Source organism: Opisthocomus hoazin, chromosome 21, assembly GCF_030867145.1.
Source record: "Opisthocomus hoazin isolate bOpiHoa1 chromosome 21, bOpiHoa1.hap1, whole genome shotgun sequence".
NCBI lineage: Eukaryota > Metazoa > Chordata > Aves > Opisthocomiformes > Opisthocomidae > Opisthocomus > Opisthocomus hoazin.
In genome coordinates, this window is record NC_134434.1 from 10527764 (window position 1) to 10549143 (window position 21380).

Genomic DNA, 21380 nt, shown 5'->3' on the forward strand with positions numbered 1-21380 from the left:
ACGCAGCAGCCAGGTAAACCAGAGACCTCAGCTGGAACGTTTGGCCCTGCAGTTCCTGGAAATGGGACAATATAGTGAAAATCAGATAAGCCAGCTTGTACAAACCACCTTGCTGTGAATTAGGACTGCCCTTGCATTTCACTGTTGTACAATCAATTTTCAGAGTAAGAGCCTTTCTTTTACATGGTCAGTGGGCTTAATTCAACCCTGGAATAAATGGGCAGCTAACAATGGGCCAAACTCAGCTTGGATGCTGCTCTAGTTAATTAAGAAGAGTTGCATCAGGGCTAAATTTGGCAAGGAGTGTTTAAGTGACTGCCTTCAGAGGCGGGGAAGAAAAACTCTTGCTTAGTTCACTGCATCCAGCTCTTCAAATGCAAATTAACCTGTCAACATCTGCATGCAGCCTCACAGGACAGCTGCAAAAAGGAGCTCCCAGCACCCAGAAGAAGGGCTGGAAATGTTTAGTTCCAAACAGCTATTTTATAAAATAATTTCTAGTAAATAAGAATACATTCAAAGTGGTAAACTGAGCATCTGCTACATGGAACAAATGGAGGACAGCATGTGAAAAGAAACATATGTCAAGTATGCATTGACTACTTGCCTGCAAAACAGAGTGAATTTAAACATCTTTGTAGCAAACACTGACAAAAAATTGCCTCTGTGACCCAAAGAACAGCCTCAAATAATGGCACAATTTAAGCTTGGCCATACCTTTCCCTTGGTGGAAGAGAGCAGTTCATTGTATTCCAGCCGCTGCCTGGCTTCTTTTACTGAGACGCGTCAGGAATGAGAAGCGCAGCTTTTGTTTGGAGCAAACAATGTCCCTTTACCAGTACATTTATCAACTCCGCAAACCAAGTCATTGCTGGAGCCCAGTCATACCAGATTTTGTTCATAGGAGGGAAGATATGAAAATAACTCTGTGCTTTTTATGAAGTCCCTTATCTGCCAGCAGAAGAGATGGTGACATCCTTACTCGGACTGATTCAGCAATGTGTACGGCAGGAACCGAGCTCCGCCGCTGGAAGGGGATTGCTTGTGACTCAATCTCTGTCTTCAATACACCACAGCTCAGAGAAATTGCATTTCAGTATTTTGTTGAGCCCATTATCCTCAGACAAAATCTTTACTGACTTAACTGAAGCTCTTACTTACAAAACAAGTACAGGGTAAGGCCCCTTCAGCAGGCAGGAGAAGGAGAGGTTGGATTTCAGCTCTAAAGGGTGCAGCTTGTCTTTCCAAAGCAGCGTGCAGAAATATTTTGCTCTTGCTGTCAGTATAACAGGGCTTAGACCAAGCTCTGCTGTATCTTTTTTTTTGTCAGTGGAATAATCTCCCTACCAAATGTGGGACGCATGTGCCCTCTGCCAACCTGCTGAGGCTTTGCTACGTTTTTGGTGATGCAGCCACGATCTCTGGATGCTGCCATCTCCTATGGTCCTCCTAGGAGAGTGGGAAATTGGGACAGAAACAAGCCAGGAGCAGCTTCTGCAGAAATCATTTTGCTATGATAACGTGGTCTAATTAAACAAGACTCAAAACCCCCACCTTTATAAAAACCCATGGTGTGTGCCAACACTTTCGCTCATCTGTGGGTTTTCAGCCTGAATCAGGGCTGAGGAAATAGTAAAGTTCTGACTCAGCTGACAGCAGTGGGCTTTGTCCTATTCACCTCGGTGTACTGTGGCATCTTACTAACTAACACAAAACGAGAAGATGAAAGAGAAAAGCCTCTGGAAAATCCAGAAACCTGCCAGACACAACTGTGGTTCCCAGGGAGAACCTCAGAACAGAGATATCGCTTCCCGCCCTGTCGCAGCGCCTTCACCTCTTTGCTTGGGTTTGCCTGAGTATTTCTTTTTCATCCCTTGATCCTGGGAACTACAATTACGGAAACGAAGAGCATCCATTGCAACAGCGATGAACTGACATGGCCCAGCAGCGGAGCCGGGGTTTTAATCCCCTTGGCTTGCAAAGCGGCACAGTGTGCTATTGAGTGCATGTCCACCATGGCAACAGTGGTGAAGCTCCAAGAATTCGATTTCCACAGTGCCCCTGGGCCTTGCCTTGACATCTTCATTGTTCCATAGCAAAATAAATAAATAAAAATCCAAGGGTAGCATAAAGTCAGTGCAAAATATGGAATGCTATACAACAGGGTTACCTAATGGTTAATTTAGAAAGGAACATATCATTAAAAAGGTATGAAAGTGGCTACATATTGATGCTGCATAAATATTTAAAGGGATGCCTCTTGTATGGGCAGCATTCCAAGCTATACCTAAAATAACGTGTGGAAAGCAAAATTAAAAGAATATTTCACCATTCGGACTTGTTTAATCTGCCTTCAAAAGGCTGTTTCAGCCCAGCTACTGAACATCAGTATGGGAAAGGATATCAGACAAAACCCATTTTTGGTGTAATTCTACCAAAGTCAGCAGAGTTAAACTGAAGATGATTTTTCTGGCCTTTTAAATAGAGTGTAATTTTCTCCATGGGTAGTTATTAAACACTATTGAGAAAGATTGCTGCTGCTGTTGGAAAGGCTTTCTGGAGAGGTCACTCTGTCCCATGTCTATAGCACCACCGAAAAACCAGAAGGTTTGTAGTTTTTACAACTTGAAGAGTCCCCAGGGGCTCTAACCACACCACACATCACTGCCTGACCCAAAGCTAAGAGCACATACCGATTCTGAATTGAGATCTCCTGGCTTGACATCCACTCCTACATTACAAGAATTCTGCCTGTAGAAATTCCTTAAAATATTGGAGGGGGCATTGCAGAAGATACCGTTGTGGACATTTGGTTCTATCTCCCTCAGAGAGGACATATTCCTTAAGTGCAGTTTCAGAGGCTCAGCAGCTCTGTGTCGACACTTTGGGGCTGGTTAGGGTTTGTATCGCTTTCACCAGCTGTCCTAAGTACTGGTTGAGAGGGGCACTCCCAAGCCTTTTTATTTTGGACTCTGATTCTTGTAGCCTTGTCTGCACGTGGACCAGTTTGAAGGGTGCAAAAATGTCCAACTGAGCACCTACTGCATGTCCTCCAGACATGACAGACACCTTCAGGCTGAATAAGTCCTAGACTAAAAGGTTCCTATTTTTTTTGGCATTGGCAAGATTAGCATCTGGGAAGGCACCGTTGCTGTCAGCTGCTCTCAAAAGGCACCTCAAGGATCTGGAGCTCAAGTGGATGGCCCTGCCCTTGCACAGAGCGCCGAGTCAGGTACCCAAATTGCATCGATGGGCAGGAGCCAAGACGTAGCACAGCATCGACCTTCCTGCGGGTTAAAACAGGCAGGTCCCCACCCAGCACACACGTTTCCAGAATCGCTCTTTCAAGGCACCCAGGCTTTCTTCCCGCCTGCACACGAGCTCAGCTGCCTAGCCGAGGACCCTGCCCTGTCTTACAGAAATCAGAAGCTCAATTCTTCGGCTATGCAGCACTGAACATTGTCTGGATTGTGCATAAATCAAGACAAATCTTGGCTTAAATGGGGGCCAAACACAGAGAATTGTTTAATCATTTTACAAAAAGCCTAACTAGACAGACTCTTGAGATCAAAACGGGAACACATGAGACCTCATAATTTATATGTGTATTAACTTTCCACTGGTGAAATTAAAATGCAAAATAGTATCTCTAAACAAAATTGTGAAGTTCTGCCCCTTGAGATAGTTAAAAATTAAATGGGCAAAGCATATACCAGAGGATCTCTTCTTACCCTTGCAGGACTTTAGGCTAGATCGTAGGTATTTTCTCTCTCTCATAGCTACAATGCTGAGCTCCAGAAAGGATTTGTCTGTGCAATACAGCGAAGCTCAGCAATAATTACCCATTGTGCTATGTGATGAGCCATCCTTTTGGTTCTTCAGTAACCCGTGCACCTGGACTTTAACTAAAACCAAATAATATGCACAGAAAACATTTTTATGTAAGAGGAGGTGAACATCACTAAAAATCAGAGAGCCTTTGTATGGCATGCCAAACTGCTGAAGCGAAAAAATGTCTTCAGTGAAAGGGCTCAGATGTGAGCATGTTTCAGTGCACAGCTCCAGGAAAAACTCTGATAATAAATGTGAGCTTGTTATCGTTGCTTTTCAGTGGGAAGTAAAGCCGGAAGCAGGGTCGTGCTGGCTAATTGAAGCTTACATTTTCATTCAAGCACTGCATTTTAATTATAAACTGGTGACACAAGTGTCACTTAGTTCTTATCCTGTTTTAAGTGTGCATACATATAAAAAATATTTTCAGTTATTAATTTATTCTTGTGATCATATTCATTATCCTACATTATGTCTACCAGGCACGTGTCTAATGACATGTTTGATACATGCTAATTCTTATGCCTCTTTTAATACAGAGCTTACGCACACATTTTAGGCTGAGCACAGTGCCAGTTGGCCACCAAAACAGGTGCACATTAATGCTGTAAAATCAGCATTAGGAACTGTGTACCCATATTCTGGCCAGCTGCAACCACTTGCTCAGACCTCTGTGGGCAGAGCAGTCAGGGTAGAAACAGGGATAACCTGTGGGAGTAGCTGCATCCAGCGCCAATGCCTGGAGATGCCGATGGCGAAGGTCCTGGCTGCCCAGGTCTGGCCCTGATCCTCAGCTACTTGCCCTTCATCCAGCTTCTGCGTCTGAGCACTCCTCTGATCCTGCAAAGTCGAGCATGTTGGCTCTTCGTGTGGCCGAAGCCCTAAGCAAGACTTAGAATTCAGATGGAAAATTTCTGGCCTGTTTTTCCTTCTCTGTGGGGTTTTGCTGCTGCGTCCAAAGACTGTCTCCAGCTACAACGCTGCCATTTATATACAGAAATTAAAATAAAATGAGGAAAAAGGTCACTGGGAATTGGCTACCGAGAGACTCAAAGTAAGTCAGTCATTAAAAATCAGACCAGGAATATAAGTGAAAATAAGGGGAATATCCCTAGAAAGCAAGTTATGAGGGTAACCTTCTTTCAAAGCCATCAGATGGAATGGGATAGCTATGATCTTCCCTCTTAATTTGCTACCGAACTATAAAGAGGATTCTATTTTAATAAGCACTACTGTAGCAGGACATTGCAAATGAATTGTTCGAATGGCTATAATTAGAAGTGATACTGTGAATACAGCCCTAGCATTATTCCTAAATACTACATGTTTTATTTCAGGTCTTGCATCTTAAAGGATCCCAAAGCCTCTCCAAAACCATCTGCATTTGCCAGCGCTAAAGGCAAGGACAAGAGTACAGCAAAACGTGCAGAGCGAAAGAGAAACGCTTACCAACCTCTGAAGCAAACAGTCTGCTGAGGAGAACAACAGGATGTTTACTCTCACAATTAGCATATAGTGGCACAGTCTTGGATAAACATTTTTGGAAACCCCTAAATAACTTAAAAAATGAAATCTTGTTGACTCCCAACGCAACATAAGCTTCAAAGGCAAACCTTCACTGGAAATACGGTTGGAGGTCATAAGCCACAGTCTTTGTAAAGACTACTCATCAACTCTGAGTGTCTTTTGCCAACAGACAAAAATATGTTTTCACAGTGGACAGAGATGGGAGGGATGTGGACCAGCCCTGATCCAAACGCAGGGTGGGCAGACCTAAGCAGCTCGAAGCCTGAGCCAAGAAACTCAGCCTCTTGCCAGGTTTATTGGCTTGGGTTCAGCTCATGCATGAATGTAGAGGGGCTTTTGGATTGGAGCCGTCTGCGTCCTACTGGCCTGTCTGGAAGAGGTCTGTCCGTCTGCAAAGAGCACACTGGTGATCCCAAAATCGCTGTAATGTAACAAGTGACGCTCTGCTGCCTGCAGGCAGGAGGATGAGGATAAGCACCCAACCGGTTAGGGTTAGCAACTCTAGTTTTAAAAAGCCATTTCCAAACTGTTACTTAGGACCCTGATTTATTAATTAATATTTTATCATGTCTAGGGTAGCTCTGCATGATACTGACGTTTTCCAGCAGTTCCCCTAATAAAATCCAATTGAAATTGCTAATGATGTTGCCGAGCTCTACTTGTACAGAATAAACCGCTGTCAGCCGGGTGTGTGTGAAGTGGCAGAGGGGGACCAGGGGACGTTAAATTTGGGAGGAAATAGATGAAGAGTCTGGGGCTCTGCCTCTGCAACCCACATGGGAAACCAAGTTCCTGAAGTTTTGGCAGTTCAGAATCACCAACAAATAACCCACCCACCGTCAGCATAGGCATATCTGGAGAATAACAATCTATTTTGGGCTATTTACTCCACTGCCTCAAGTAACAGAACTCTGTTCAGTGAATCTAAGGGCTTCGAACCTGTTCATGATCCATGTGGATAAAAATATGATGCGACATAATGCAACTTGCTATTTCATCAGCTTGCTAAAAACAAACTAACATACAAAGAAACCAACTCTAGCCAATTTTGCATTAAAATATATGCAAGTATGTAAAGGAGCAGTGTTATGGTTTACCTGAGTTTAGAAGATCCACTGGACAAAGATGATTAAAGCCCACTATTGCCATTAGTGAGTCATATACAAATAAATATTACTAAGTCTCGTATCTGGCTACCTTTGAAAACTTGGTCTAAATAGTCACAATGTCTTCCAGAGTTTCTTGTTTCATTTGCTTGCAGGCAGCTGAAGGCTGGGGGCTGAGCTTTAAAAAAATCTCAACAGCATGGCAATTCTTACAAAAAAGTATCCAGTGTCTTGCTAATGGCCATCACTGATCTTCAGTGAGCCATGAGACAGGCATGCATGGCACTAAGATAGGTATATGCAGTAAGTTGTATTTTAGATTTGATTATATTTAGGCAATGTACCTCTGGCAATATCCTATTTCAAGTCATAATTGCAACATGTCATGGTTCCTTTTTAATGCCTTGCAGCAACAATAGATAAACTATGCCTCTGGGATGCCAGTAAGACACAATAACAATCCTAACATTATTGAACGCTATATATTCGGACAGGAGAAAATATTCAGTCATCCATATTGTACACAAAATTGCATTATTTAAAAGGTATAAATGGGAGAAAACTGATCTGAAACCTCTGGTAGAGAATTGGCAGTGACTTAAAAATGGTTATTAACTAAATCTGAAAAAAAACCTGGCAGCTAAAGAAAGGTGGTAATTCCTCACTGAACTGGATACCTCTCCCACTCGAACAGGGGATGCTTGTCGCTTCTGAATATCTTTGAAATATTTCGCATTATCAAGCTAACGAGACCAGCTAAGTGAGAAGCATTCAAAGGGCATAACTAAGTGGCATGGTTCCAAAACAGCAATTAAAAGGCGGAATGCTTGAAAAAGAACAATAAAAGAGGTTAATTTGTATCAGGGCCTGGCAATCTGCACAGGAAATACTGTAATTCCGTAACGCACCCTCCCTTGTCCGTCTCTCCATATCATTGCTGCATATTTATAATCTACCATTCTGTCACATATAATGTTTGACAAAAAATGACTCAATTCTACTGAAGAAGGACTTACAGTGCTATTTGTAAAGTAAGCAGGAGCCTGGATAAACACAGGAGAAACAAACAAAACAGGTAGAGAAAAGTGAACCCAAACCTCACACCTTTCAACAAGTATATGATTATACATTTTTTATTGCAGGAGGGCACAGAGATGCTTGAGAGGTAAGAAGAGAAATTACAAATCCTGAATTTCCACTGGGGCAATATCTACCAGTTTTCTAAAGAAAAACTGGTCATTGAAAAGCTAATTTGGAAGGTACCTTTTTAGCAGAAGGAAACTTTTAAGATTTCAGCCAGGAGAGGCAAAACGAGAACAAGAACAAAGACATTAAGATGACAGCATGCCACAAGGAGGAGGAGAAAGAGGGGCTGGACTATCTGCCAGTCTAAATCAAGAACTGCTTCAACGCTTTCGCTGCATTTGAGCCACAGCGTGCAACAACTGGCAAAAATGCCCCCAGATTTGAAGGGAAATCTAGCTCAAGTCTGTCTCGGCTGGGCCATCCATCCTGCAGGCAGCTTGCCCTGGGGCTTGCTATTTTGAGAGATTAGAGAGGCCACATAGCATTAATATTATAATAAATCCCAATATAGAGAAAGTCACAGTCTCAAATATTGCAGTGGTCCCCAGCACCTCTGTGTGTCCCTCAAAATAGCCAAAACAGCCACTCTGAAAGAAAAAAAAATACGAGCCAAAGCCCAGGAAAGAGCCACCTTCCACTCTAAAATTTTGAAGGTAAAATGAACTGCTTTGGGAATGGAGACAAATAACGAAAGGAAACAACTCTCTGGGAACAGAAGAGAGAGGACAAAATACATTGTAATTTAACGGATCAAAATATGCTGAAGAAGTGAGAGACTTCAGGGCAAGGCAGAAAATAGCGAGAAGCCCTGCACAGCGCTAGAGCTGCCTACAGAAAACATCCTTTTGTTCTGAAGTCATAAATGTGTATCAGCCTCTCAGACATATGGGCAGTTGTGCATTTATCCTGTTTATTTTACTACTCCTGTGCATCCTGCCTTGCCATCTGTTGGTAAGAATTTGGATGCTGAACCATAAGTCTGCGACATAATAAATACCAGTAAATAGAAATCTAAAATGAAGATAAGCACAAAGTAATGTTTGGAAGCAGGACCAGCTTTTCAGTTCGATAGTATGATTTATTTCCTGAGATGAGTCTTGGCTCAGAAAAGAGGGACCAGCAGGAAAAGGTCCAATTGAAGGGACAGATCTACGATCCCTTCTCTTATATTGGCTTCATATTGGCATAATTCCACTGTCTTCCTAGAAAGCCGTTAAATTTACGTAGGTGGAGAATCAGACTTAATCCTGTCCCTCAAAGAAGACATGCTTAAACACAAAATATTGCATGTATAAAGCATCAGTTGCAAGCAAAATGCTTCAAACCCAGTTAAAGGAGTGTTCATACACCTTCTCTAAGCTGGGCAGCCCTATGGCTGTGTCCCAATTCCTCCACATCTTCTTTTCCCTTTTATTGGTAGCATGAGAGGAAAATGGGTGGGAAGGAAGCACAGTTCGGGTCCTAGTCTGGGGCAGAATGACCAAGTCACTGGCCCCAAATCAGGCAGGAAACCTAGCGAAGCCCAGACCCACAGGCCCATCCATACTCCTCCTCCCTCCCCATTTCCAGTTTGGGGGTGCAGAAGTTCCTGCTCAGCTCTCTGACACACAGACACCACCTAAATATCTGGGTGCTGAGAGGTGTCAATAACAGACTTCAGATTATACTCGGTACCGAAGTACTCCTACTGCCTCAAAAGCACTAAAAAAGGAGATGAAAGCACTAGCCTCCTCTCCTGTTTTCTTTTTTTTCTCTGTTCAGTAAAGATACACCAGGCTGCAGAATGGAGATATCAGATGCACACCTCTTCTCCCCCAGCTTTTGAAGGAGGTTCAGGTGTTTCGCACCCACAAGACTGACCAAAACTACAGGTTCGACAGCACGATCTGGGCAGAAGTAACGCAGACTGACCCAGCAAACGGGACAGGAACCACCGGAGAAATAATTACTGTGCTGAAATTTTACAGGAACAAAAAAATACATTGTCATATTTGCCTGTTTTACCAGTTTGCACTGGCGAGGGTTAGTAGAGCTGTCAGAAGGCAGAGCAAGCCCTGACGAGCTGCAACAGCTACAAGTTCCCGCTAGTATCTAAAATCAGAAAGAAAAGCCCAGGGCAAAGGTTCAGTTAAAGGTAGTGGCAGCTGGAAGAAGCCCAAAGACCATGTTACACCACGTTGCAAAGGTCCCCACGAACCCCAGAATGACTTACTGCGGCTCTGACAGATACCACCACAAACGCCGTCTGTCAACCACCTACAATACGCAGTATAGTTATGTACAGAATAAAAAAGTAACTGTAGCACAATGCAGCCACAGGTATCCTATTTGTATAACCCAATGCATCCTTGGCTCTTTTCATCACACACTTCTGAAACCTGGGTTAGATTAATATTATCCACATTATATCTTCTACAGATGCAGAAGCTTTACAGCTGGGTTACAAATGTGCTTTCATTGGTTTACAGCCTTTGGGGAGTATCGCTAATGCACAGAAAGTCTTCGGGTTCTAAGTTTTGCGTTGGGATATCTGACAGGCTGAGAGCCATGGAGAAAAAAGCAAAACCCTCGTGTAGCCTGATAGCTCCCTACTGGCTATATAGTAGATCGAGTTCAAGAAAGCAAAATAATTCATTAAAGCGACATATATTCAGTCAATTAGCTTCAGATCCCTGTTTCATAGAGCATCTCAGGAAGAACGGATGTTTTGTTACATCAATACGGTCATTTGAGAACCTGGGTTACAAATGTTCAAAGAGTGAATTTAGGAGATGCGTGGTTTTTTTTCATTTGAGAAGGGAATAGATAACGCCTTAACCCATCTTCTGCTGACAGTTCCTCCAGCACAAAATTTCTCAGTATTTTAAAGTATGTTATACTATGGACAATATTTCAGAGAGATTGAACACTGCATCCCTAAAGACTGCTCCATATTCAGAAACTCTCTCTAGCAAATGGAATGCTCTTAAAAAAAAATTAACCTAAAAAGGCTGTCAAAAATCACTCCATCAGCTGCTGACAAAACTGCACTGCTTCAAACACTGTTGCACAGATGACGCTGGAGCTCTGAGAATTGCTTTTAAAAACAGCGAGTGCAGCACAGGCACTTGCTCAACAGCATGTGTTTTACCAAGGAAACGGAGATGGTATGAGCAGGATGTATGGAGAAAGAATGAAAACACGGCCTGAATCGCATAAAAGTCCTTCTCTAACATGTTTACATTTGTTTTGAAAGATTCGTGGATGAATGTTCACTCTTCAGGATCTATAATGCATGTACAAAATAGGTGTATATTGTCCAAGAAACGGGGCATGGCGTAGACAGGGAGTTTTTCACAGCAGGGACACCCATTTGGGTATTCTCTGTTTGCAGCCACCTTCTTTCATCGTGTGACTATAGGCTCATATGCCTGTAAAAACTGAGCAGACCGACCCTCTCTCAATGTGGCCGTGGATATAGCCTCCCAGGCAGGCCATGTCTGATATCAAAGCGATATAACATTCGCTCTTCGACAAACGAAACTTTGGGAATAGCATTTGAACATAGAGTCTGCCTTGCATTTAGTTTATCACAAATAGTGGTGGCCCTAGGACTTCATAGCTTTGCTTTGAGAATACTAAAGAATATTCATTCTTTTTGGATGAGCCATGAATTTGCAGTATTGATGGATGGCAGCCTTCCTTTATTTGCTCGCCTCAAACATTTGTATAAGCATTTTTATTTTGTTTTCAAGAGTATCCATGGAAGCAGCGCATGAGCGTGCTGCAGTTCCCATGTTTGTGTGCATTCACCCCAGCCGGAAGACTTGCAAATAATTGTGCAAATGTGCGTTTGTGCAAGTTTTCAAGTCATAAATGATCCACTCGATCCTTCCCCGCAATTATAAATGTTCCAGCCGCCCAGTCAGGAAGTACACATGGTTCCACATGAATTAAATAACCAATTGCACCACTTGAAAAGTAAATGGCAAACAAGGATACTGAAAGCAGTAGACACAATGCGTTCAAAGAGATTCATATGCTGAAGTGTTTAGTAAAATACTCTTTGAATAAATTTAAATTACAAGTACATTGCTTGATTCCATATCTTGATGTCACAGGGCCTGCAGAGCTCTCTATTGTGAGCTGTCCTATTAACTTCAGCAAGATGGTTCACCAAGATAAGCAGTTTCAGTGGATAAAGTGGTGTTTTTAAGACATATTTTTCCAGGCAAATATTTTAGCAGCAGATCTTCCTAGTGACTCAGACTGTGCAAGGCTTACACAGTTGCGCTACACATTTACCATAGGAATAGGGGCTGCTGGAAAATTATGGTGGTTTAATCTCTCTTTCTCAGGTTAGTTTGACCACTAAAGAATTATTCATAAGACACAGCATTTGCTGTGTTTGCAAGACTGGTCTTCACCCTCTTGACAGGGACCCACAGCTTGTGACAACTGTAGCTCACACGTGGACATGGGACGTAACAGCAGCCACTTGAAATGGGGCTCATTTGCTCTTTTTATTAATTTGTGGGCTGAGCTGCAGATTTCAGGTGTGGATGGCTGCACGGGAGCTTCGCCAGAAACTTCTTACTCCAGTGACAGCCTAACTTTAGCTGTCAAAACTGCAGTTATTGTAGAGGCCGTGGCCCCAGAAAGCAAAAATCCAGCTTTGCCGGGGAGCCCCTGGGCCGTTTTATTGAGCTCCACTGCAGAGGCTCGGTCGAATCGCATCCACTTCTGCTATATGCACACTCACCAAGAACTATTTTAAACAGTTTCCTACCTAAGGCAATTACCTTGGATATAAGTTTTAAAAATCCACGCAGAAATACTGTCATTGTTTAAAATCCACTCAATGAGCCTCCTACCTCCACCTTTGACAAACACGCTAAAAGAACAAAATTGGGATTATACAGGCAAGAGTTTGAGTGATATATCATTAATGCTGCTTCTTGAGTGACTAAGCTCGATAGTAGTATCGACTACTAGTACTGAAACATGATTTCATCCCCAAGACAACTGCAGCTCCAAACAAAGATAATTTGCTGGATCCCTAAACTGCATCACTCCAGTTATAATTAAGATGCTAATTTGTTGTAAACCGTGGTCCCGAAGAACAAAAAACAGGAAAACATTGAGGAACACCTAACAATTTTGTTAGAAGGTTACCCTTTTCCATTCTTTTTCAGCAATTTCGTTTGAAATCTTGGAATTTGTGATACTGAACAGGTGACAGCTCAAAATCCAGCACACAGGTTGTTTTATGGATATAGCTGAGAAACACGTTAATGGAAAATTTCAGTTGACCTGAAATTTACTCTACAAAATGCTTTATTCACGTCAAAAGCAATTTGACGGGCTGTTCAAGGTATTTTTAGCTTTTCCACATTTGCGCCTTAGATTTGTCTTTTTGAGATGAGTGAAATGGTGCTTAAGACCACTAAAATAAATTAATTAGGTTTTTGTAATTATTACTCCAAAACACAAATAGAGTTCTAAAGATAGGTTTGAAGCCAGACAATTTAATCACATATGAAAATCTATAACTGAAATTATTTTCTTGCTGTGTATCTCCTCAGAGTTGTAACTATTATTGTACTAAAAGACTCATCCACTCCGAAGGAGCGATTCCCTGAAACAATCGAGCGGCTGTTGTTTTAAATCAGCTTCTAGAAATGCTGTTATTATTTTATGAAACAAAGGAACCTTTCCATGTCGAAACTGAAGTCCCATGATATGGTTTAAAACACGAATATTTTCACATATCTATAGATTTTTATCTTACAGAGCATACCGAAAACGTAGGTGAGAATGTAGTCTCTGTTCCTCATATCTGCGAACAGATGACAGTTTTCTCAAATTGTCCATTCTTAGCACATATTTGACAACTTTAAATTTTGTAACTTTGTAATTTGATTCTGAGCATTTGAATTTTGAGCAGAAAAGCTCAATTGCCGTCAGCTAGACGGGTCCCATAGAACGCTCTTTTGCCTCCCGAGCTGACGAGGATTCAAGGTTCCCTTGCACACAACTGCTGGGTGCAATTCTTCAGCAAATACCCTTGCAAAGGAAAGGTACTGAGGGGGGCACAGGCACTGCCCCAGCGACGCAGAGAGGCCGGAGCTCGGCCAGTGTTACTGGGCACTGCTTGCAACGCGGCCCATTTCTCACCGCTTCACTGACTTTTTTTTTTTTTAACAAAGTTCTCATTTAAGCCCAGTTTAAATCAGGGGGAAAATCCCACCAGGTTCAGTCAAAGCCGCGCTTCATTTCTATGAATGAGATTCCTGGAAGACCATGCTGAAATCCTGACTTTGGGAAACTCCAGGATTTCTCCTAGAGACGCCAGGCCCAGTCTAGCAGAGCACACTCTGCAGCTCCTGCAAGATGCAAACAAACATTTTCTGTGGGAAACGGCGACTGAAGACACTAGAACAAGCTCAGCAAAGATCACCAGATTCGCTTCAAGTGGAGGATGCTCAGCATCTCTCAGGCAAACTCAGGAGCTCTCAGATGCAAGCCCTCAGTTTCCAGGTGTCATAAAAGCCCATACCAAGAGTTAGATTTCCTTTAAGAGCTATAAAGCCAAGCATTATTATCACCCATAACTTTCACATTTCAGTAATTCTTTCTCTCCTTATTGTCTAAAAATATTTTCTTGTCCGACAGCTATTCCATATATGCATACCATTACTAGATAGCAAATTTGATATTTTAAGAGAAAAATTATGCTACCCTGTAGCCTCGAATTGTGAGCAAAAGGAGAAGATGAGAACAGACGTGATGGTGAGGTGCTTCTACCGTGCCACTGCCTTTTCTGGGGAGAGAAAAACCTCCTAATACAGCTGCTAGAGTCTGAATCATAGCTGGGCTCGTCTGGGCTGGGCTGTCTGTCACTCAGAATAAACCAGGTTTGTAAAGTTCCTGTGTGCCAAGTTGTGCTGATGGAATTAGGTGCACCCCAGCCGATCTACCGAGTGCATTACTGTGGGAAGAAAGACTCCGTCGTACCCCCACGAGCCACACAGCAGCTCAGCCAAAGTCAACAGCTTTCCTCTATGCTCTGCCTTTTATCCAGCACCACAGAGGCTCTGCAGCCGCTCGTGTAGAGGGAACGGACCCAGCAGGCGAGGGGGTTCGGAGCCACCATGGCACCGCTGCCAGCGCCTGCCCGGGGTGTGCGTCCCTGTCCCGGAGACGTGCTGGTTTCCCACGGTCAGAGCTCCGCGCACTCGGCTGACAGACGTTGTTTCCCATCTGGGCTTTCCGATCTGCTACGCGACATCCTCTCAGCACCCATGTGTTTCTTTGTCCCGATAGTTACCCGCCGCGCCGTCCCTACAACTCCATTTTCAGAGAGCCAGCCACACGTCTGGCCTCTGCGGGGAACGGGGTGTCCTGCTACCCATCCCAGCCACTACAACACATACCTTTTTATTCATTAATATTACTCAGCCTGACCCTTGGGCTGTATTAAGTAACCCCGAGTCCACACTGAAGCACCTGAACAGTAGCAACAACATTCTTCAACCAGGCTCCCGGTGCCTCTGTCTGAGGGTGGACGGGGAGGAACTTTGGTTTCTGCTGTCCTGCCCGAGAGCTGTGGCTGAGCCCCAAAGCCCCTGAGGCCAAAGCCCCGGCGGGGGGAGGGTGGGGGGGGGTGTCCCCAGCCCTGAAGCCTGCAGGGCTCAGCTGCGCCCAAAAAAGCCCCGAACCCGCCCCAAAAGCCCTGAAGCCCCCCGGGAGTGGGGCGGGGGGGGGGGAGCGCGGAGCGAGGACCCCCCCTGGGCAGAGATCCCCCGGGCAGAGCTCCGCATCCCGCCGCCCGGTTCCCATGGCAATCTCGGAGATGCCGGTTGCCACGGTAACGCCATCCTCCTCCTCCTCGGCCGTGTCCGAGGCAGCGGCTCCGGCTCCGGCGGGGCTCTGCCCGGCGGCTCCGGGCTCGCAAGCCGGTCCCACCCCGGGGAGTTTCTTCGCCCCCCCCCCCCCCCCCAGGCCTACCGCGGGCCCCCCGGTACCTTCGAGGCAGCAAATCCTCCAGAGCCCCGAGTGCGTGAGATCGCCCCGCGCCCGCCGCGGCGGCCCCTGCGCCTCGTCCGCCGTGATGTTGGTGCCGTTGCAGATGTGGGCGCTGGAGTAGAGCCAGTAATCGGTACCGATGGCGATGGCCATCAGGCTGAAGGCGGCGAAGGCTCCCACCGTGGTCAGCAGCATCTGGACGCCACGGTCACACCACACCATGGTGCTTCATAGCCCCCCGCACGGGCGCGGGGGGCCGCACGACACCGCCCGGCAGCCGCCGCCCGCGGGAGGCAGAGCCGAGTCACGGGGCGGGGGGCGGGGGGGGCCGGGCTCCGCCGACAGCCGCGCCCCCGCCGCACCGCCCCGGCCCCGGGAGGGGCCGCCCGGCCGCGGACCCCCGCGGGAGGCAGAGCCGGCCCCTGCCCCCGACGTGCTGCCGCCCCGCCGGGGAGAGCCGAGCCCGGCCCGCAGCCCCACGACTCGCAGACCCCCCCGCCCCGCCGGGGACAGCCCGGCCCGCAGCCCCCCGAACCGCCGGGAGGAGCCCGGCCCGCAGTCCCCCGGTCCGCAGCCCCCCCCCCTTTCCACATCCCCCGTCTGCAGCACCCTGGTCCTCAGACCCCCTCTGTCCGCAGATCCCCCCGGTCCGCAGCCCCCCTCTTTCCACATCCCCCGTCTGCAGCACCCCGGTCCTCAGACCCCCTCTGTCCGCAGACCCCCCCCGGCCCGCAGCACCCCGTTGGTCCACGCTCCTCCCGGCCCCGCTTTGTTCACTTGCTCTCGGTGGGCTCCGACGGCCACAGCTGAAGCGGCAGCGTGACGGGGGGGCCGGAGGTGTGAGCAGTGGGGGTCCGGCTCCCAGCACTGCACAGCTGGAGCCCACCCAGAACTGGGCAGGGGCTCGGGAAGGGATTCAAAAAACATGCAGATACCGGGGCTCGGGGATGTGGTTTAGCAGGCGTGGTGGTGTTGGGTTGGCGGTTGGACTTGATGATCTTACAGGTCTTTGCCAACCTCAAGGGTTCTGGGATTCTGAGGTGTCGCCCAGCCGACGGGCACAGAGCTCTGCACCCTCGCTGCTGTCCCCGGGGAGGGTCGCGCACACCTCCCCTCTGCCGCGCAGGCTGCCCTGCGGTCACCGGCGCAGCGGTGCCAGGTGTGGCGGGGGAGAAGTGTTGCCGTCGCCAGGAGAGTGCCCACATTGCCGGGGAGCGACAGCGAGCGAACGTGGGGGTTTGGCCATGATTTCCTCCTCCAGCCTCGCTCTGCCATCAGTTACACGAGGGGGCTGTAGGCAACCTTGGGCTGCTGGTTTCCTCCTGTTTGGAAGGGGATGGAGAGAATCCAGCTCTGTAAAAGATTTTCCTTTGGAAAACCAAGGGGACAAATAATCTACACCATTTTTTATCGTTTTATCCTTCCTTCTACCCCTGACTCTCATCACTGGGAGTTGACAAGTTGGTCCTGCCTCCACCTCATCCAAGTGACAAGCCAGATGAATGGGAAGCCTTCCTGATCAGCTAATGCATTTGTGTGGAGGGAACGTGGCAGCACACCAGTTTTATGTATATGAATTAGGGAGTGGGAGGACAAGAGCTACAAACCTCGAGAAATACAGCGTTCTTCCCAAGCAGTGCGTGGACGGCTGCAGGTGCTTCTGTGACTCCACTGCTCGGCATACCAACGCAGAGATGCTTTTCAGCTGCTCGTCCTTTTCATGAGAACTGGGAAAGCAAAAAGCAAATACAAATGAAAAGCTGGTCTTTATTTCACAGAAAACTCGGCAAATTGCTCAGACTGAAGCCTGTAAACACAGAAGAGCTCCAAAGTTAGATGCTTGGTTTAAGCATGTAAATGATGCTTTTCTTTTCAGTTGTAGTTTGTAGGTCTATCAGCGCCTTTGCAAAATCACTGTCTAAATGAATGTCTCCATTAGGGATGGAAGAATGAAGTCAGGTAAACTCAAAAGCAGGGAGAAGCCTCGTTCAGAAAAACTGGATCGAGCATTTAAGTTTAATGAGGTTCAACAAACTTCTCATTTAAAATACATGTTTGTACCTCTGGGCTTTGGGGGTTTGGGCAGAGTGGGAAAATGAGATACTGAAACAGCAGGAGAAAAGCTATTTCCATAGCTTTTTAAACCTATCGAGCCTTAATTAATATTATTTATTTGTATTACTGTGTTGCCTGAGAGAGCTGCTTATGGCTGGCTCTCCGTAGCAAGGAGCTGGGGGAGGATGGGGCGGGCTGTGACCAGGGCAGGGTTCCCGCTCGGCACAAAAACATCCTCCCCAAGCGCTCCCAGTCCAGATGTGCACCGAGAAACGGGGGGAAAGGCGGTCGGTCTGGTGGGCTGTCGGCAGCCTGCACCAGCAGTGGACACACAACTGCAGGGTTCTCCATGGGCTGGGAGTCACCAGCCCTGCGGCAACCCTCCCGCGCAGTCCTATTGATTCTGCAGGCTAGCAGTACATTAACAGAATTTATTAATAAAATCTCTTGCTCCTCTTCCTCCCCCCGCATTTTTCCAAAGAAAATGTCTGTTTCTGTTTCTACTGCCCTTCGAGAAATAACTCAGGCTCCTAAAGGGTTACAGAGAAGCATCCAAGGCAGACAATCATTTTCTGCCCAAGCTATCTTCTTTAGTTTAAAAATGTTCTCTATTCTTTTGAAATGCATGAAGTAGATTGTGGGAGAGCTAATATTATATTCCACTACTGAAAGCTGGTGGAGTATTTTACATCGATGTCTGGCTCTAGTGATTTTCTAAGGATTTTGAATTCATTAAATCCAACCACTGAATAATCTCCATCCGTGGTGGAAGGAAGGCAAAAGTGCTCACGTCCCTCAATAGCAAAAAAGCATGTAGTCTTTTCTTAAATGCGAAAGCTATCCGACCCACTATATGCACTAGAGGTTGCCCATCACGTAACCTTTGATTTGCAGACTTTCCTTGTGATACAGTCTCGTCATACCAAAGCAGCCTTGGCAGGGTGTTTTGCACTGCAGTAGCATCCTCCGTCCTCAATCAGAATGAAGCCCCAATTGTTTCAAGCTCAGACAAACAGATGCTCACCGCAGTGAGAAGAGAAAGCCCCACATCTTCTCCCCGTAATTTAGCTCCCCCATCCCAGGCAACACCGTGAAGGGCGAGTGTCCACACCCAGAAATATGTTTTACACTGGAGAAACAGAAACTTGAAACAGAATTGTTTTGATTCCTTGATGTTCATGTTCACGTTCGAAGCTTTAAATGAAATCCCATGCCTGATAATTTTCTTTCTGAACTGAATAACAGTTACCTCAGAGACAAAACTTTGTCTTTAACTGAATTCAGTGAGAGCTGTCACTAATAAAATCCCGCCCCAGAGACACCACTGGTATAAGAAAACTGCAAGATGTTACCATTTAGCATTACTGCTTCTGCTGCCAAGTGTCAAACACGTTAACTTTAATAGACTAGGTTGGGTTTTTTTTTAATCTATCATCTAGAAAAATAACACTAGAATTTCACTAAAAGAAACTTTTGGAAATCGCTCAAGAAAAACTCCCGAGAGTTCTTTCTCAGAATGAAAATAATCACTTCAAATTAAATAGAGTTTTTGATGTAGACAAGTCTAACCACCATCAAAGCCTGGAACAGACATTTCATCCTCCCTTGTCCTTTCTCAGCTTTTAGCTCTATGCATGTGAGAATGAATTTTAGCATCTAGGAATGTCCTAAAGCTAAAAGGACATCTAGATAATTGACTATTACCGTCTCTCATGGGTCTTAATATCTTTCCTATCTAACTCAATGCTGATATTAGGAAAAAATAATGCTTAACAATTTCCTTCAGATTATGCTGTGTATGAAGATCGGGAGGAATGTTTCGTACATTTTGTACAGTGTCAGACAGTCTCCTTTTACACAGGGCAGTGGTGGGATTTGATTCAACTCACCAGCTGAGCAGCAGAGCTTCACAAGCACAAAGATCTTCAGCCTGAGCAAACAACTTTGCAAGAATATGGGACATGGCAGAAGGTATGAGTTATGTCACAGGAATATTTAAGCAGGAGTAATGTTCAAGTTGTTCATGGAACTACATTTTCATATGCCTTGGATCAGATCCTGCAGATTAGCGTGATAGCTACTGAGCTACGTTAGGAGACCTTTGCAGAGCTGGATCCAAGTGACTTGCCAAGCTCATAAATTCTGTGTCAAAACAAAGGCTGAATTCACTTCTTGTGAGGGCTGGTACAGTACCTGACCTACTGACCCACCTATTCCTTTTATTATCATTCATCAGATATTGCAAGAACATAGTCTCTTTCACCTCTGAGGACCCCTTTCTGTGTGGAGGGTCTGCCTCCTCCAGCAAGGGAAGGTTGGCGGTCACCGTCACATTTCAGAGAGTCTAGAAGAAGGGGAACTTGAATATTGTTTAAGGAGTTATAAGGCTGAATTTCTTTTTTAGTCCTACAAAAGATCATCTGAAGTCAGCATGAATAATTTCAGGTTGTCTTTTAGAGCTGAGGAAATGGTCATCTTAAAGGAAAAATGTTCTTGCTCTCTTGCTACTTGAGGGGCAACAGCTTGGCCTCTATTCTATTATTCCTTTTCATATATTAAATATTCTTTGGCTTAGTCATGGGAAGCAAAGCAACACAACTGCTTTCTAATAAATAAAATGTGCTCAGAAGCAACTCTGAAGCCATCCAGATAACTGCATTTCAAGTTTGCCAGGAAGCCAGATGCTGCTATTGGAAAAGTAGCTGCTACGGTTTGTCATCTGAGCCTAGAAATTGATACCCAAGAACGATATGATGAGACAGACTCGATGACAGCACCGCTCTTTCTATAAATAATTTGAAGAAAACATTTTTTCCTTTCAGAAAAAAGTCTCTTTTGCTAAAGACTTGCACAGCAAACCAGAAAATTAAAAAGGATAAGCATGCTGTGTTTGAATAGGGCCATCAAAAGAACACGATATACACAATTTATAGAAGAATATATAGCAGCTCTCGCACATTTTACACTACATAAGCTCTATTTTTCCCATAACACCAATAGTTATGAAACTCATTATCTTTTTGACAATTGAGAAAAGGAATATTATTCCTTTACTTGCTTGATCATGTCAAATGTCAAAGCAAATGATGAATGCTTGTCCTTCAAATACTCATCCCTCCTGCTAAGATATTAAATATCAAGAGCGTTCACATTCAGCTACAGAATTAACTAATATTGCACACATCATACAGATCTAAAGTTCACTGTGCCCGTTACCTGTCATGCAAGTTCATCTCTTAAGTCCTACCTCTTGTCCACGTCCCCATCACCAGGAAACGCCTCGCAGTGGTAAATGCCACATTAAAGACTATCTGGAGTGCGAGCTACAACTGTGAGCAGCGGTTACAAGTTTAAAGTGTTAAAAAGGAGGTGGGAGAAAGAACAAGGAGTTAACAGGAGTAGAGCCTTGATTTTGCATGATGTTTCCTAGGGTTTAGAGAGGCAGGATCCTGATGAGATGCTACAGGAAGTTTCTAGCACTAGAGACCTGCTAGAAGTGCAGTGAAAAAACTCCTGATCTTTTTGACACTGGAGAAACGGTTGTGCTGACCAAGGGTGCATCCAGACAAGGCACTACTGGAATGAGCTGCATTTGTTCTTGGGGCAGTCCAGGGCAAAACGCAAATTCTCTTTGGCAATACAGTGGGGAATATGGTGAAATGAGGGAAAGGGGAAAAAAAAAAAAAGGGAAAAAAATGCCGGTGAGGTTCTCATTCTACCCACTGTCAGTCAGTTCTAAGGAATAATTACACACCTGTAAACAGCCCA

General features: G+C 45.3%; 1 protein-coding gene across 1 annotated transcript in view; it reads right to left on the bottom strand.

Moving 5' to 3' along the window:
- CACNG4 (calcium voltage-gated channel auxiliary subunit gamma 4) overlaps positions 1–15861 on the bottom strand; it is a 43740-nt gene extending 27879 nt beyond the window's left edge. The window contains exon 1 of the mRNA XM_075441061.1: positions 15557–15861. Within this exon, the coding sequence (XP_075297176.1) occupies positions 15557–15779 (223 nt within the window). The 5' untranslated portion in view covers positions 15780–15861. The remainder of the gene's footprint in view (positions 1–15556) is intronic.
- Positions 15862–21380: the final 5519 nt, after the last annotated feature.